Genomic DNA, 14,747 nt, shown 5'->3' with positions numbered 1-14,747 from the left:
AAGATGATGTTATCAGTACCTTATAAATTATAAACAGTAGCTCACGACTAAAATGGAAAGGAACAAACCATTAGAAGGTCGTAGTGTAATTAGGTATTAGTTTATCTTGACTATATAATTACACTAGTACACTCAGAGTGTATTGAGTAGGACCATTAGAGGTCGTTTCTTTTATACTGACTTTATAAAGGAACAAAGACCTCAGTTATTATGGAAGTGTGTGCTCTTAATCCTAATATAATAACAAGCACATATGTTTGATATTTATTTCTTTAATTTATCAATGGGTGAGATTTAGTTCGATGAATCAATAAACCCGATAAGTTGGGAAATTGTATCACTTATAGTGTGTGTTGTTGATTATAGAAGGAAACTGTGTCCTAGAGATACTAGGTTGATAATGTCCCCAAGAGGAGCTTATAAGGATTGTCATGTTAAACCCTGCAGGTGGACTTAGTCCGACATGACGATAAGGTTGAGTGGTACTACTCTTGGACCTAGATATTAATTAAATGAGTTGTCAGTAACTCACTTAATTAGTGGACATTCGATATCTTAAACACAGGGAGACTAACATGCTCATAATAAGAAGGAGCCCAAAAATGTAATTTGGGATTGGTGCGGTAGTTCAATGATAGTTCTCTAGTGGAATGAATTATCATTGATAAAATTAAGTTGTGTGTTGGGGCACGGGATGCTTAATTTTATCGGGAGACCAAAACCAATTCCTCCTCTCGGTCCCTATCGTAGCCTCTTATTTATAGAGTACTATACCCACCTTCTATACCCACCAATAGGGGGCCGGCCAAGCTAGCTTGGGAACCAAGCTAGGGCCGGCAATTGGGTGGCCGGCCCTAGCTTGAACCCAAGCTAGTGGGGGCCGGCCAAATTAAATTAAAAAAGAAATTTAATTTTAATTTTTATTATTATGTGGAAGATATAATTTAAAGAGAATTAAAATTAAAATATTTCTCTTGTAAAAGATCTACAAAAGATTAAAGAAAGAGATTAGATCTCTTTCCTTATTTGTAGATTGGAGAGAAGTTTTATTTTCTCTTTAAAAATTATTCACATATTGATAAAATTAAAATTATAGAAATTTCCTTTTATCAACCATGAAGAGATTTTAAAGAGAAATTTTATTTTTTAAAATTTCCGGAAACAAATTAGGAAGTTTTAATTGTTGATTAAAACTTGTCCAATTTGTTCTCCTATGATGTGGCCGGCTATGAGATTGTAATTGGGGAAATTTTATTTTATTTTTCTCAATTAAATCATGTCAAGGAAATTGAGGAAATTTTATTATAATTAAATTTCCTAATTTGCCTAGGCCAAGGAATATAAAAGAAGGGGTGAGGGTGCCTTCAAGGAAAAACAACCTTTATTATTTCTCTCCCTCTTTTGTTCCTTGGTGTGGCCGGCCATCATCTCCTTCTCTTCCTCTTGTGGTGGCCGAACCTCTCCCTCTCCCTTGGAGCTCTTGTGGTGGCCGGATACTACTCGGAGAAGAAGAAGAAGAAGGAGAGAAAGCTAGCATCTCTTGGAGCTTGGTTAGTATTTTGGTTTTTCTCCTTGGTGAAGTTTTCCTTTGTGGCCGAACCTTGCTTGGAGGAGAAGAAGGTGGTTGGTGGTTTCTCATCTCGGTAGATCGTTGCTCACACAACGTCCGAGGTTAGAAGAGGAATACGGTAGAAGATCAAGAGGTTTTTCTACAAGGTATAACTAGTAATTTTTCCTTTCCGCATCATACTAGTTATTTATGGAAATAATACCAAATACAAGAGGCTTACGTTCTAGAATTTCGAATATGTTTTTCGAAGTTGTGTTCTTTTGTTTTTTTCTTTTCCTTGTGATTTGATTGCTCTCTTTGGTTAACCTAAAGTTATTTTAGGAAATTAAATATTATCTTTCTATAAAAGATTTTGTCTAGTCGGTGGTGGTTGCTCCCATATCCAAGAAGGCCATGTGCCTCGCCACGTCAGTACTGGGAACCAATTATGGAAATTAATATTTAATGGAATTAATAACTTAAGGAGACTTGGGTCGAACGTGTTAAGTTCCGCAGGAGATCCAAGTCAAAACCTAAAAGAACAAATAGATTAAGTTTTGGATCAAACGTGTTAAGTTCCGCAGGCGATCCAAAATTTAATTTAAAAGAACACATGGTAGCTAGGAAAAGGTTCAGACCTTTGTACAAAATTTTTGTACAGTGGAACCTATAGGTTTTCCGAGTAGCAACCAACAAAAAGATATAGAAAAAATTAGCGGCCCCTTATACGATAAAACCTCTTTAACCAGACAAAAACATTTCAATCAACAAGACATCACACTAGTACAACAAATTAAACGGTTAGTAAAAATAATTCCTATGTTAACACTCCCACTTGATTTTGACTATTTAGTTATTGAAATATATGTATGTGAAACAGGATGGAGAGACATTTTATTTAGAAAAACCTCCAAATATGACCCAAAAACTACAGAAACTTTATGCAGGTATGCCTCTGGAAAATTTCAAGAAAAAGGACATTTAACTTCACTAGATTTTAAAATATTAACAGTTATTTACTATATAGAAGCATTCAGACTATTCATTTATAATAAGCAAAAAATTACTATTAGAACATAATATAGCATATATATATATATATATATATATATATATATATATATATATATATATATATATATATATATATATATAAAAGAAATTACTATTAAAACATAATATAGCATATATATATATATATATATAATCTTCTTTGTTTTAAAAAAAATGATTTAAAATTTATTTGTCAACTTAATAAAGTGGTGGTCCCTTCGATCAAAATTGAACGGTCCGATGTTAATTCAACTGACGCAATGAGAATTCTAATGGGTCATGGAATAGCGCTCTCTCTCTCTCTCTTGACTCTCGAGAGTCGATCTCGATCTCGATCTCGATCGTAATATCGAAACCCTAATTAGAATCCGTCGCTCCGGCGGGCGATCGACCTTTGCTGCAGCATGGAAGACTACCCGGAGGAGCTTCGAACTCCCCCGATCTCCGTCGTCTCTGTGGTCGGATGCCCGGAACTACACCAGACGATCTCCTCCTTCCTCCACGCCGAGCAGCCTCCTATCAACACTCTCGCGCTGCCGGACTTCTCCAAAATCTCAGTGCTCTCGAGGAAGCAGAAGGATCCTCTCTCGTCGTCCCACTCGGCGGCGGGGATCCTCAAACGTGATTGGCTGTCGAAGCACCGGACCAGGGTACCCGCCGCCGTTGCCGCCTTATTTCGTGTTGATTGCGTTACTGGAGATCCTGCTCAATGGCTGCAGGTCTGCACCGATCTTGAGAACCTAAAGTACGAATTCCTTCCTCTTTGATTTTGTTTGAATTTCCTTTTTCGCTTTAACTAGAAGCATTGCCATTATCTTTGTGTTTTAAGCAACCAACTACTTTAACTTCTGCACCCTCTTTCTTTTTTCTATCGGCATTTGGTGTTTTTATATTTCTCCCTTGTTCTACCAGTGGCGATGTGCTATTGCCTTGCCAGGTTTGTCTGGTTGACCGAGTTTACCTGAAAACTTTCTGGCCACGTAGGTCAGGAAATCATTTGCGAGGCAGTGCTAAATTGCCACTCAATGCATAAATCTGCAGTATAAATGTTATGGGTTAAAGTATATCTATTAATATTAAGCTTTAAGTTGTACCAATTTTAGGATTTCATGGATTTTCAAGCTCTATATCATCAACAACTAACCAACTTTAAGTTTGCACGCTTTAAGTTATCACCCATTTAACCAACTTTCTTTCCAATCAATATTTCTTACGTTTGAATACTTTAGTCATATTCACCAATCACCAAAAGCATAAATGGGAACATGAGACTATCAAGTTATGGCCTTGGCCATAGTTCATAAGCTCGCTAGTCGCTAAGTTAAAACCTTTTTTCTCTCCCCATGGACAAGGTATTACTTTTCAGAGCTTCTTTGTTAATCAAGATGACCGTGGGGGAAGAACAAAGTCGGGGGATCACTTAGAGTCATGCTGACCATTCATATGTGATATGGCATATTTGTGGGGCCGTGGAAAAGCCAAGTCAGACTTCCTAAAGTTTTTCATTTAACTTGAGTTGGCGTGCAATAGAGTAGATTTCAGTGGCTTGATTCCTCCATCTACTTTTTCTTTTTCTTTTATTTATTTTTAATTTATTATTGTTTGAATCTAGCATTAAGGAACCTTGGATTTCTTAAGGTTTATCAACTGTACTGTAGTTCACATGTGAGGAAGAAGTAGATTTTGTTATAGTGCTTGGGGCCATGTTCTGTTCTTCTCCATGCTTTAAATGAGGTATTCTTGGCTAGAAATTATCATTAAGGTGGAATGGCCATAGGGAGCCAGGTCAATCTTATGATTTTCTGATCCTTTATTTGCTCACACATAGTGAGTTGATACTGATGCAGGTGCATAGAGAGCCTTGTAGCACCGTACAAATCCTTAGCTGCAATAAGCATTCAAATGTATGATGTGCAAATGTGAAATTTATGCATAGTGGTTTTCAGATAAGGTAGTGCACTAGCTTTATATCCTGTAATCATCATCCTATTGCTGGAAAAGTAGATTTCATCAGGGGGCTGAGGCCTCCATCTACTTTTTCTTTTCTTTATTCTGAATGGTATTGTAGCTCATATGCGAAAAAGTAGATTTTGTCATAGTGCTTGTGGCCACGTGTCAATTCTGCTTTTCTCGCTTTTTTTGAGGTATTCTTGGCTAGAATTTAGCGTTAAGGTGGATCAGTCCTAAGGATCCAGGTCAATCTTACGATTTTCTGATTCTTATTTGCTCACATGTGGTGAGTTGATACTGATGCAGGTGTGTAGAGAGCCAGTAGCCTTGTAGCACTCAATAAGCGTTCAAATGTAACATGTGCAAATGTGGCATTTATGCAAAGTGACTTTCAGATAAGGTGGTGCACTAGCTTTATATCCTGTAGCCATCATCCGATCGCTGGGAAAGCATGTTGTTGCTCTCCAAAATGAGTTAACCCTACTTGTCATTTATTGTCATGTCCCTACTAATGGGTGTGTTTGCGTGATGAACATTATGTTAGTAGCAAACTAGATGGGTGCGGGGTTGGGCACTCAAGCGAGGTCTTCAAATGTTTCCCTTCTAACAAAATGTTCTTTTCCATATGAATCTGCTATTAGTTTTTAGAAAAAAGCTAAATATTGTATTACCTTTAAGATTTGCTTTAAGTAACTCATTAAATAATGTATTGCCCATATTTTCTGATGATTTGCAGAGCTGTGCTTCATGGAAGAGGCATCAAATTGATTGTTATTCTTGTGCAGACATATGCAAATGGTATGTGCGATTTTGATTTATATGTGAATCATTCCAAGAGACTAGGAGAAACTTTCTTGAGGTGACAAGATATATAATCTCAATATTCTGTCTTGATTGATAAGCATTGCAAATTGCTTTAAAATGTTATTTATTCCCACATCAAATTGCAACCAATCTATTATTGACTAAAATTCATGGTAGTTTATATGAGAAATCAGTTCATTGTGTAAACATATTTAATGCAGAAGATGTGAACGAAGACCTTAAAATTACTTTAAGAAAGCGTGCAGAAATTGATGCAAAATACTTGATGATGCTTGTACAAGATGACACACCAGAATTAAAGCAGTCACTTACCAGGTGGGACATGAAATTGACACATTTGCCAGCTTTCTTCAATTTTGTTTCATTGTTTATGCTTGATCTAAAAACCTCACTTTCTTATTGTGTAGTATTATCTGTCTTGTGGTTATGATGTGGTGAAATTAGCTCCTTGATGATAATTTTCTATCAATTCTATGCAGACTTTCAAGTACCTTGGCTGAGCTATGTAATACATATTATCGAGAGGAAGGACGGAAGATAAGAATACGCATAGAGAAAAGGTCCTTTAGCTCTGTTGAATTGAATATCCGCTACTGCTTTAAGGCAAGGGCTTAACTTTCTATGTTTGGTCATGTGGATGATTAAATCTTCTGATTATCTTTGACAAATAAATAGTATTTAGTACTGCTGTTTGTCAAATGTGAAAATTCAGAAAAATAAAAAACAATGATAACCCAGAAGCACTTAATTCTCATCCAACAACGAGGCTTTACAACTGAAAGATCCATCGACATCATTTAATCAATATTTATGGAACTTCAATTATTGTGCTGATGATTTTACATACAATGATACAAATACTCGCTTTACTCTGGCACCAAATAGTGAGATCATTAGCATAATGAAAGATCTTATGAAGGCAATGATTTGTCTAGTTTTGCTTTTGGAAATTATAGACAGATACAGGACTAGCTAGCGAAGTACAAAGAAGAACTGGCTTCTTATAAAAACAATCATGTCACTTGTGTTTATTGATATACCAATATTTGTTTCAAGCTCATAGCTAATTGAGACGTTAGAGGAAAATGAACTAATACAAGTTTTTTTTTGTCAAGATTAGGTTGCAGTTTTTGCTGAGTTCAGAAGAGATTGGGCAGAAGCACTAAGGTTTTATGAAGAAGCCTACCGTGCATTACGAGAGGTAATTTCTCTTTATGTATAATTCATGGTGTTGTGTTGATGGTAGACATTAACTTCAAAAAACTTATTGCCATTCCTAGGAAACAGTTGTGAACAAAGGTCTGGTAATGTTTCAATAATGATAGTCTGATTTTCGCCAGGTAACATAGGAATGTACCATATTAAAAGTTCCAATCTCTGAACAAGATTGCGATGTCCGTGCCTCATCTCCTACACTTTGGCTTAGTAGTAAAGTGTGTTATACAATTATGCATGATGCAAATTATTGCATCTCTATAACATGTCACTATGCTGTTTTAGATAACATTTATGAGAAGCAACACAGTTGTCATATAGGCAACAAAGAAATATTGTATATTGTTTTTTAATCATTAAGCATTTATTCTATATGTTTTCTTCTCAAAATTGTCTAATTCAAATATACCTTCTACCATAAAGCATCAAATGTAGTTAACTTGTTGACCAGCAGTTTGGATAATGTTTATCCATACTTGTGTTTTATGGTAGAAATGAAATAACTGTGAACTAATGTGAGTACTAACATGTCTAAGAAAAGGTGTCCCCTTTTGTTGGTCTTATTGTTTATTTTTCACTCTCGAATATTCAGATGATTGCAACCTCTACCAGGTTGCCACCAGTACAACGCCTGGTTGAGATAAGAGCTGTGGCTGAACAATTGTTTTTCAAGATATCAACTTTGTTACTTCATGGTGGAAAAGTTGAAGAAGCAATTGCTTGGTTCAATAGACATTTCAACAGTTATAAACATCTTGTGGGTTTAGACGAAGTCTCTTTTCTCCATTGGGATTGGTTGAGCCGGCAGTTCCTTGTATTTGCTGAGTTGTTGGAGACAAGCTCTGCTGCTATACCAAATACCCTCTCTTCTCACTTCGGCACACCAGAAAGTTCTTTGACTGAATGGGAAATTCAGCCAGCTTATTACTATCAGGTACTTATACCTTTTTGAATAAAATGCCTTGCAATAATTGCTTATTTATTTTGTCTAATATTATTACTTCAATCCACAAGTTGGCAGCAAATTATCTGAGGGAGAAAAGATATTGTCTAGATAACTTGTTGTCCACAGGGGACTCTGAATTTTCCCGTACTTCTGGAAAGGTGCCAGAATCTGTAATGCCTTCAGTATTTATAGGTCAATCTGCCCGTTTAGTTGAGCAAGGAGATATGATTGAAGTTCTTCCGTAAGTACATTGTGCTGCTCTAAAGTCAATACTAGTTTCTAATGGTACTGACTGTCTGTGGCTATAACTGTGTGCAGTCTTTCAGATGCTGAATATGTACAATATGCCCTATCAGAGGCTCAAAGATTTCAAGATTCATATGAGATCATTGCCCTGTTCAGAAAAGCTTGTGAATCATTCACCAACTTAAAAGCTCCAAGATTAGCTTCTCTATGCAGTAATAGAATGGCTAAAGAATATTTTTTTACCGAGGACTTCACTGATGCAAAAAAGCTTTTTGACACTGTTTCTAGCCTTTATCGTCAAGAGGGTTGGGTTACTCTGCTTTGGGAAAGCTTGGGATATTTGCAAGAATGCTCTATCAGACTAGATTCAGCAAAAGATTTCATTGAATATTCTCTAGAAATGGCTTCTTTGCCAATATTTGCTAATGGTGATCAGGAAATCCCTGATAGCAAAAGGGAGTATGGCCCTGCAGGTCTACCTAGCCAATCAAGAAGAGAAGCATTGCAAAGTGAAGTTCTCAGCTTGGTGAGGGGGGAAGAGATAGTGTCACGAACAGATAGAGGCTGCAGTATTGCTGTTACAAAAGAGCAGCCTGTCCGTATTGATGTTGATATCATAAGTCCTTTGAGAATGGTATTGCTTGTGTCTGTTGCTTTCCATGATCAATCTGTTAAGCCAGGTTCACCTGTAATGATCACTTTGTCACTTGTATCACAACTTCCTTGTTCCATTGAAGTTGATGAGTTGGAAATTGAGTTCAACCAACCAAAATGCAACTTCATAATCATCAATGCCGTTGAAGAGATTTCTGCAGCAAGATCAAATGGTGACAACCAAGATGTTCGAATAGAAACTGCTCCATCAATTGTATTGCCCACCAACAAGTGGCTGCGGTTGACATATGACGTAAAATCAGGTAGGCATGTAAGTTTGTATCCTGTCAACAAGTTCCAGCTATTACTTATTGTACCTTTATTATTTTCAAGATCTAGTTTGATTGTCCCATCCATTAACAACCACCTTACTGCACCTATCACTTGTACATATGTTCCTCTGAGTGACAGCTTATTATTTTTCCCTTGACTTTCACCTGTGAATGCAGATCAGAGTGGTAAGCTCGAGTGCTTGTCGGTCACAGCTAGAATAGGTAAATCATTCAAGATTTGCTGCCAGGCTGAAAGCCCTGCATCAATGGAAGATTTGCCCTTCTGGAAGTTTGAGGGCATGGTTCAGACTTTCCCGACAAAAGATCCTGTACTTTCCTTTTCTGGTCAAAAGGTTATCCAGGTGGAGGAGCCAGATCCTGAAGTGGATCTTATTTTAAATGCCTCTAGTCCTGCTTTAGTTGGAGAAAGTTTCGTGGTTCCTCTCACGGTTATACCCAGGGGACATGAAGTCTATTCTGGTGAGCTGAAGATCAACCTTGTGGATGCAAGAGGAGGTGGGCTTTTGATGAGTCCAAGAGAGACAGATCCATTTTCATCTGGTAATCATCACGTGGAACTTATCAGCATCTCAAGGATGGGTGGTGATGATGAATCTCGAATCCATTCTGATAAAATTAAGAAAATTCAGCAATCTTTTGGAGTGGTGTCTGTACCAGATTTAAGAGTAGGAGACAAATGGTCCTGTAAGCTAGAAATCAAATGGCACAAACCCAAGTCAGTGATGCTTTATGCTTCACTTGGTTACTCTCCAAACTCTGCAGAAGCTGCGAGAGTTAATGTCCATCGAAGCCTACAGATTGAAGGGAAGATCCCGATCAGCATAACTCACACTTTCATGATGCCATTTCGCCGAGAACCGCTTTTGCTCTCTAAAGTCAAATCATTGCCTGGTGCCGATCAAAATGTCTATCTTCCACTCAATGAGACAAGCATCCTCATAGTGACTGCTCGAAACTCCAGCGAGGTTCCCTTACGTGTAAAATCCATGATGATTCAGTCCAACAGCAACAAGAATGAAACCCCCTACTCCATTCAGCATGTTGGTGGAGTTTCTGCTGATGACTCCCTTCTTGTTCCTGGCGGAGAATTCAAAGGAGTTTTTTCTGTCAGACCAAAGATCGACTCTCCAAACCTTGAGCTCGGTTCAGTTTGCCTGAACTGGAATAGAGACTTGACACTTAGTGATTCTGAAGATTCTGGTGTAATGACAGAGCAGAAGTTACCCGCCGTTATTGTCGAACAATCGCCACTGGTAGTAAGTCTAGAGTTCCCTCCTCATGCCATCCTAGGAATTCCATTCTTATTCTACATAAAGGTGAGCAACCAGACTAACCTACTCCAGGAGATCAAATATTCCCTGGGCGATACTCAAAGTTTTGTATTCTGTGGGCCTCATGATAATGCTGGCTTCATCCTCCCGAAAATGGAGTATGTGATGAGTTATAAACTTGTGCCCTTGTGTTCAGGCTCACAGCAGCTGCCACAGGCAACAATCACTTCCCTGAGGTACTCAGCTGCATTGAACCCATCGGTTACAGCAACAACAATCTTTGTTTACCCCAGCGAACCAAATTTTTTTGTCGCTGATAATGAAAAGGAAACCATTCTAGCCAAATTAAATTTGTAGTTTCGCCATGGCTTTGGCTTGGACCAGTGATTTTTTTTTGTTTTTCGTTCCTTTTGATATTCAAGAGCCAAAGCAATCCCTCTAAGATGTCATTTGTTAGTGTGCGTGTTCTGCTTTCCAATAAGTTATCAATCCCTTTTCTTTTGTTTTTCTATATATCCTCTTGTAAACCTAAGAAACAATTTTAACGTTGTGATTTTAGCCTATTGAGATCAAAGTTGTTGATCATATTCGCAAGTTTTTTATAAATGTGAATCTGAAGTAGAATTTCTTTTTTATAGATGAATGCAAGAACTGAATCTCATTCGTTCTGTCGGTTACATGCGCTGTCGCTACGTTTAGAGCTAGTAAATCAGATTAAATATAGGTGTCAAATCAGATTAGAAAATATAAAATTAATAAAAATAGTTTTTGTAAAAAATATATAAAGTATATATTTTTTTATGTCTTTGTGTTTTATTTATATTTCATTTTCTAAAAATCCCTGATGAATGAGTTGCCTGAGCTCTGATTGTGCCTTGTCCAATCAACTTATTTTGACACTTTGCCCTGGGATATGAGTTGGTTAATACGTGGCAGGGTTGTTATCAAGAAGTAATGATTCGAATTTTGACAATGTCAAAAAAAAAAAAAAAAAATCATAATTATAATTTTTCAATATATCTTCTTATATATATATATATAGTTATAGGGTCAATTTGTGAGAAAGTTGGGATGATAAATTTTATCTTTTATTATCATTTTGACACCGTTCAAATAATCTCACGTTAAAATCCATGTTAAGAATACCAATAATCTCATTAAAATTAAAAAAATACCACTTAATAAAGGACCTATTAGAAGGAGAATTTCGACGCAATAATAAAATTGTTGCCTTATGAAAATAGCCTCTTATTATTATTTTTATTAAAGCAAGTATCCAGACTTTGATATGCCCGAACAACTAATCTCCACAGTAAAAAAATACACTATAAAAACTTGCTCTTGTTCCAACTGAGTTTCAAATTGTGTTATTCTCACCAATTGCCTTACTATTGCACCGTACCAAAAGCGTCCAAAATAATCTTTTACCATACAAGGTAATTAAGATTACATAATGCCATAATAGATCCATTATGATTTAATCTTTTCCACAAATTTCACATTGATGAGAATTTCGTGGACAGGACTATTGGACCAAGTAAATGACTAAACTCACATATTTTAACTAGAAGTAAGATATAACTTTAATTAATATTTGAAAAATAAAAAATATAACAACTTTTTATATTTTAATCAAATAATCCTAAAATGGATCACAATTAGGTTTAATTGATAAATTAATGTGCTTAATTTCGTCGCATTATTATTATTATTATTATTATTATTATTAGACGGAAACCATTCGAACAGGGCTTTAGCTCCGCGCGATCTAATCCTCCGCATATCCCCCGTGAAAGTCTCTCTGGCTTTTCGTCGTTCATACCGAAATCATCGGTAAAAATGATGATTTCCAGCAATATTTGTGATGGAAAAGGGGCTTCTTCATGTTGATCTGGCAATTGGAGCGCAGAAATCTCTCTGGTTCTCGTACCTGTCTCGATTCCTTCTCTTTTACTTTTTCTTTCCCCTTTCGATGTGGAATTTGCATTAGGTTTTTTTTAAAAAAAAATATATATATGTGTGTCTATTTTTCCCATTATCGTGGTATTCATTGTTGCAGTTTGGTAGAATTTTATTTTATTTTATTTTATACAGTTTGATTCTTTGCTCTGCTGCCGTTTTTGAGTTCTTGGTGGAGGAGGGCTTTCACAGTGAAACATACATCCTCAGATCGAGAAACGTTTCTCTGCTGCAGTTCTTGGAGGTTATATTATCAAAATTTCCCCTGTTTTGATTCAGAAGAGGCTCTCCAGTTCGATCTTCATCCTCAGTCAAACGCTACTTGAATCATCGAACGTTGCGATTATAGCAGAAGAGTTCTTATTTTGTTAGCTAATGTGTTTTGAACTCAATGGAGAGGGATCCGATGTTAGGGCACCCAGCGATGCATAGCATGCCATTAGCAGCCCACACAGACGATGGCCAACCAGTCTCTACGACGTTCGCCGGTTCATCTGCTGCTCATCCTCAGCCATCGCCTTATCATCAAGGAGATGGTGGTGGAAGACTCCCCGGGGTACTTGATGGTGGCTTCACAGCTCAAGCATCCAACAGCCAGAACATTATCCCGGGAGAACCAAGTAAGCGAAAGCGAGGCCGACCCAAGAAGAATGGACCCGATGGCAATCTCTTGTCCCTTTCACAACCAACTTCTTCAATGTCTTTTTCTGGAGTTAGCAATGCAGCACCTTCTGGCTCAGCCGATGCTCCAAAGAAACGGGCCCGTCCACTTGGCTCTGGCAAGAAGCAGCAAACGAATGCTCAAGGTAGATCTTTTGTTTTCGTCAGTTATTAGCAGTTTTCATGAGGCAGTGGATCCACATGTATGCTTTGGTGGAGTTAAGCTCTTGTTAATCGTGTTGATTTCTTTTTGCTCTTTTCTTGAAGCACAGTTGTTAATTTTGTAGGGGAAGTTTTGTTGGTTGCATTTGCTCTTTTCTTGCTTGACTTGGATGCTTGATGTTTACTCTATAGGGGAAGTTTTGTTGGTTGCATTTGCTCTTTTCTTGCTTGACTTGGATGCTTGATGTTTACTCTATAGGGGAAGTTTACTCTATTAACGACAGGGAAAAAAAAATCAAGCCATGAGTGTCAATTTAAAAAGTTAGGAACGTTTGTAGTTCTAGTTTAGTTCTTCTGAGGGATATAAACATGCTTTCTGGTTTTACTAAGACACCTTTGGCATACCATATGTTTTTCTGAGAGAATGTTTGTGCTAGAATTTTGTATTAGTTTTAATGTCTGGAAATAAACTGTATTCTAATCTGTAGTTTTCTCTTCATATTCGGGATTATTGCATATGCTGTAAATACTCTCTTGCTGTATATTTCAGTAATTTGATCTTTTTATAGGAAAAGAATATTGTTGAGAGTGCTTTTCTTTTGTCTCCTCACCTTTCTGAAATTTGACCTACGATTGACAGAATCATCAAGAATGAAACTTCATGCTCATTTTATTATAGTACCAGCGGGAAAGGTAAGTAACCACATTTTGTTCTTTTCATATTGAGGTCATTTTCTATACTGAGGAAGCTCAGTTATAATTGTTGTAGCAATTAATGCTAAAACTAAGAAGATGATTTGTAAGCAGCTCTTTGATTTAAGTTTCACAAACAATGCATTTATCTGCTATCAATAACTAAATATCTGGTTGCAGGATGTAGTTTCAGAAATCGTGTCATTTTTTCAGCAAGGATCACACTCACTCTGTATTCTTTCAGCAAGTGGTCTTGTATCTGAAGTGAAGCTTTTCCAACCTTCGACAACTGGTGGTGGTATTGTAGCTTACAAGGTTTACGGACAAACTGTTGAGAATTTTGTTTTAAGTGGTTTCATCATTTTCTCTATTGATTAATCTTATTGAATTGCCTGCACCAATCATTAATCCTTCTAAATGGTATCTGAGTCTTATGCCAATAACAAATATATAACAAGAAAAATGTCATCTTTGTTGCTTACATGTTCTTGTGTGTTTGTGTGTTCAGAATCTGTTCGAGATCTTGTCACTGTCAGGCACATTTCAGCTTCCTCTCCCGGATAACACTGAGCAGCAGAGACAAGTGAATGGATTGACGATCTCATTGGCTGATAAAAATGGGCGTGTTTTTGGTGGTGGATTAGCGGGGCATTTACTAGCAGCATCACGAGTTCAGGTCTGTTAAAGCATTGTAAACCAATTTATCATATCAATTTCTTGGTTATTAAACTTTCAACACTCAGTTCATACTAATGTGCAAGTATAAGAAACAAACAAATACAGTTCATCTTTTATAAGAAACGTTTCCAATGAAAGTTATGGTCATCACTGGCTCAACTCTTTTATGCAGGTAGTTGTGGGGAGATTCATACCTATTGAGACAGATGAATAAAAACAAGCTAATAATGCTACCAAGGTTGTTCCCGGCCTAAACCTTGTCTCAAGTGCCATAGCCAGCCCCAGCAACCTGCCTTCAAGGGATGCCTTGAGTGAATCATCAGGTGACCTGAGGAGCCCGTCTATGCAGAATGCTGGCACATTCAATTACATCAATTCTCTAGGTCTTTAGCCATGCCTTTGAAATAGCGTGTCAATACGCTTAGTTATTAGTATTTGATACTTTGCTTGGAGTAAGAAGACGACCGGAGTAGACATTGATAAAGATCCCTGATGCTAATGTGTTAGATTAGTCTACTCATTTTGATTTCATCTCTTTATTCTTGTGGGTGTATCATAGTGGCAAAAGGTAAATACGTTTGTCCTCAGCGGTC

General features: G+C 37.0%; 2 protein-coding genes across 4 annotated transcripts; both read left to right on the top strand.

Moving 5' to 3' along the window:
- The first annotated feature begins 2,885 nt into the window (after nt 1–2,885).
- LOC121983954 (trafficking protein particle complex subunit 11-like) lies at nt 2,886–10,515 on the top strand. Of its 2 annotated transcripts, XM_042536678.1 has the most exons (10): nt 2,905–3,190; nt 3,261–3,347; nt 5,289–5,350; nt 5,578–5,692; nt 5,857–5,980; nt 6,498–6,578; nt 7,185–7,526; nt 7,607–7,779; nt 7,857–8,701; nt 8,888–10,515. In XM_042536678.1, exons 1-10 carry the CDS (start codon nt 3,066–3,068, stop codon nt 10,357–10,359), a joined length of 3,426 nt encoding a protein of 1,141 aa, XP_042392612.1. In that variant the 5' UTR covers nt 2,905–3,065; the 3' UTR covers nt 10,360–10,515. The 2 variants fall into 2 exon arrangements, with proteins under 2 accessions (XP_042392604.1, XP_042392612.1); XM_042536670.1 differs by having other exon boundaries at nt 2,886–3,347.
- A 1,225-nt stretch (nt 10,516–11,740) lies between these two features.
- On the top strand, nt 11,741–14,693 carry LOC121983942 (AT-hook motif nuclear-localized protein 10-like). Of its 2 annotated transcripts, none has more exons than XM_042536652.1 (6): nt 11,741–11,922; nt 12,097–12,767; nt 13,424–13,476; nt 13,657–13,791; nt 13,985–14,152; nt 14,327–14,693. In XM_042536652.1, exons 2-6 carry the CDS (start codon nt 12,353–12,355, stop codon nt 14,366–14,368), a joined length of 813 nt encoding a protein of 270 aa, XP_042392586.1. In that variant the 5' UTR covers nt 11,741–11,922; nt 12,097–12,352; the 3' UTR covers nt 14,369–14,693. The 2 variants fall into 2 exon arrangements, with proteins under 2 accessions (XP_042392586.1, XP_042392595.1); XM_042536661.1 differs by having other exon boundaries at nt 11,741–11,928.
- The last annotated feature ends 54 nt before the right edge of the window (nt 14,694–14,747 follow it).

This window comes from Zingiber officinale, chromosome 1B (assembly GCF_018446385.1).
Source record: "Zingiber officinale cultivar Zhangliang chromosome 1B, Zo_v1.1, whole genome shotgun sequence".
Classification (NCBI taxonomy): Eukaryota; Viridiplantae; Streptophyta; class Magnoliopsida; order Zingiberales; family Zingiberaceae; genus Zingiber; species Zingiber officinale.
The sequence above is the reverse complement of the archived record's forward strand: the minus strand, read 5'-3'. Positions and strand labels throughout refer to the sequence as shown.

Bases quoted from the DNA above. Each gene is read 5' to 3' on its own strand.
- LOC121983942 (XM_042536652.1), top strand. From the start codon at position 12,353: ATGGAGAGGGATCCGATGTTAGGGCACCCAGCGATGCATAGCATGCCA. The intron at 12,768-13,423 runs GTAGATCTTTTG...TACGATTGACAG, and splicing joins GCAGCAAACGAATGCTCAAG to AATCATCAAGAATGAAACTT. The intron at 13,477-13,656 runs GTAAGTAACCAC...ATCTGGTTGCAG, and splicing joins TTATAGTACCAGCGGGAAAG to GATGTAGTTTCAGAAATCGT.
- LOC121983954 (XM_042536670.1), top strand. From the start codon at position 3,007: ATGGAAGACTACCCGGAGGAGCTTCGAACTCCCCCGATCTCCGTCGTC. The intron at 7,527-7,606 runs GTACTTATACCT...TCAATCCACAAG, and splicing joins AGCCAGCTTATTACTATCAG to TTGGCAGCAAATTATCTGAG. The intron at 8,702-8,887 runs GTAGGCATGTAA...CTGTGAATGCAG, and splicing joins GACATATGACGTAAAATCAG to ATCAGAGTGGTAAGCTCGAG.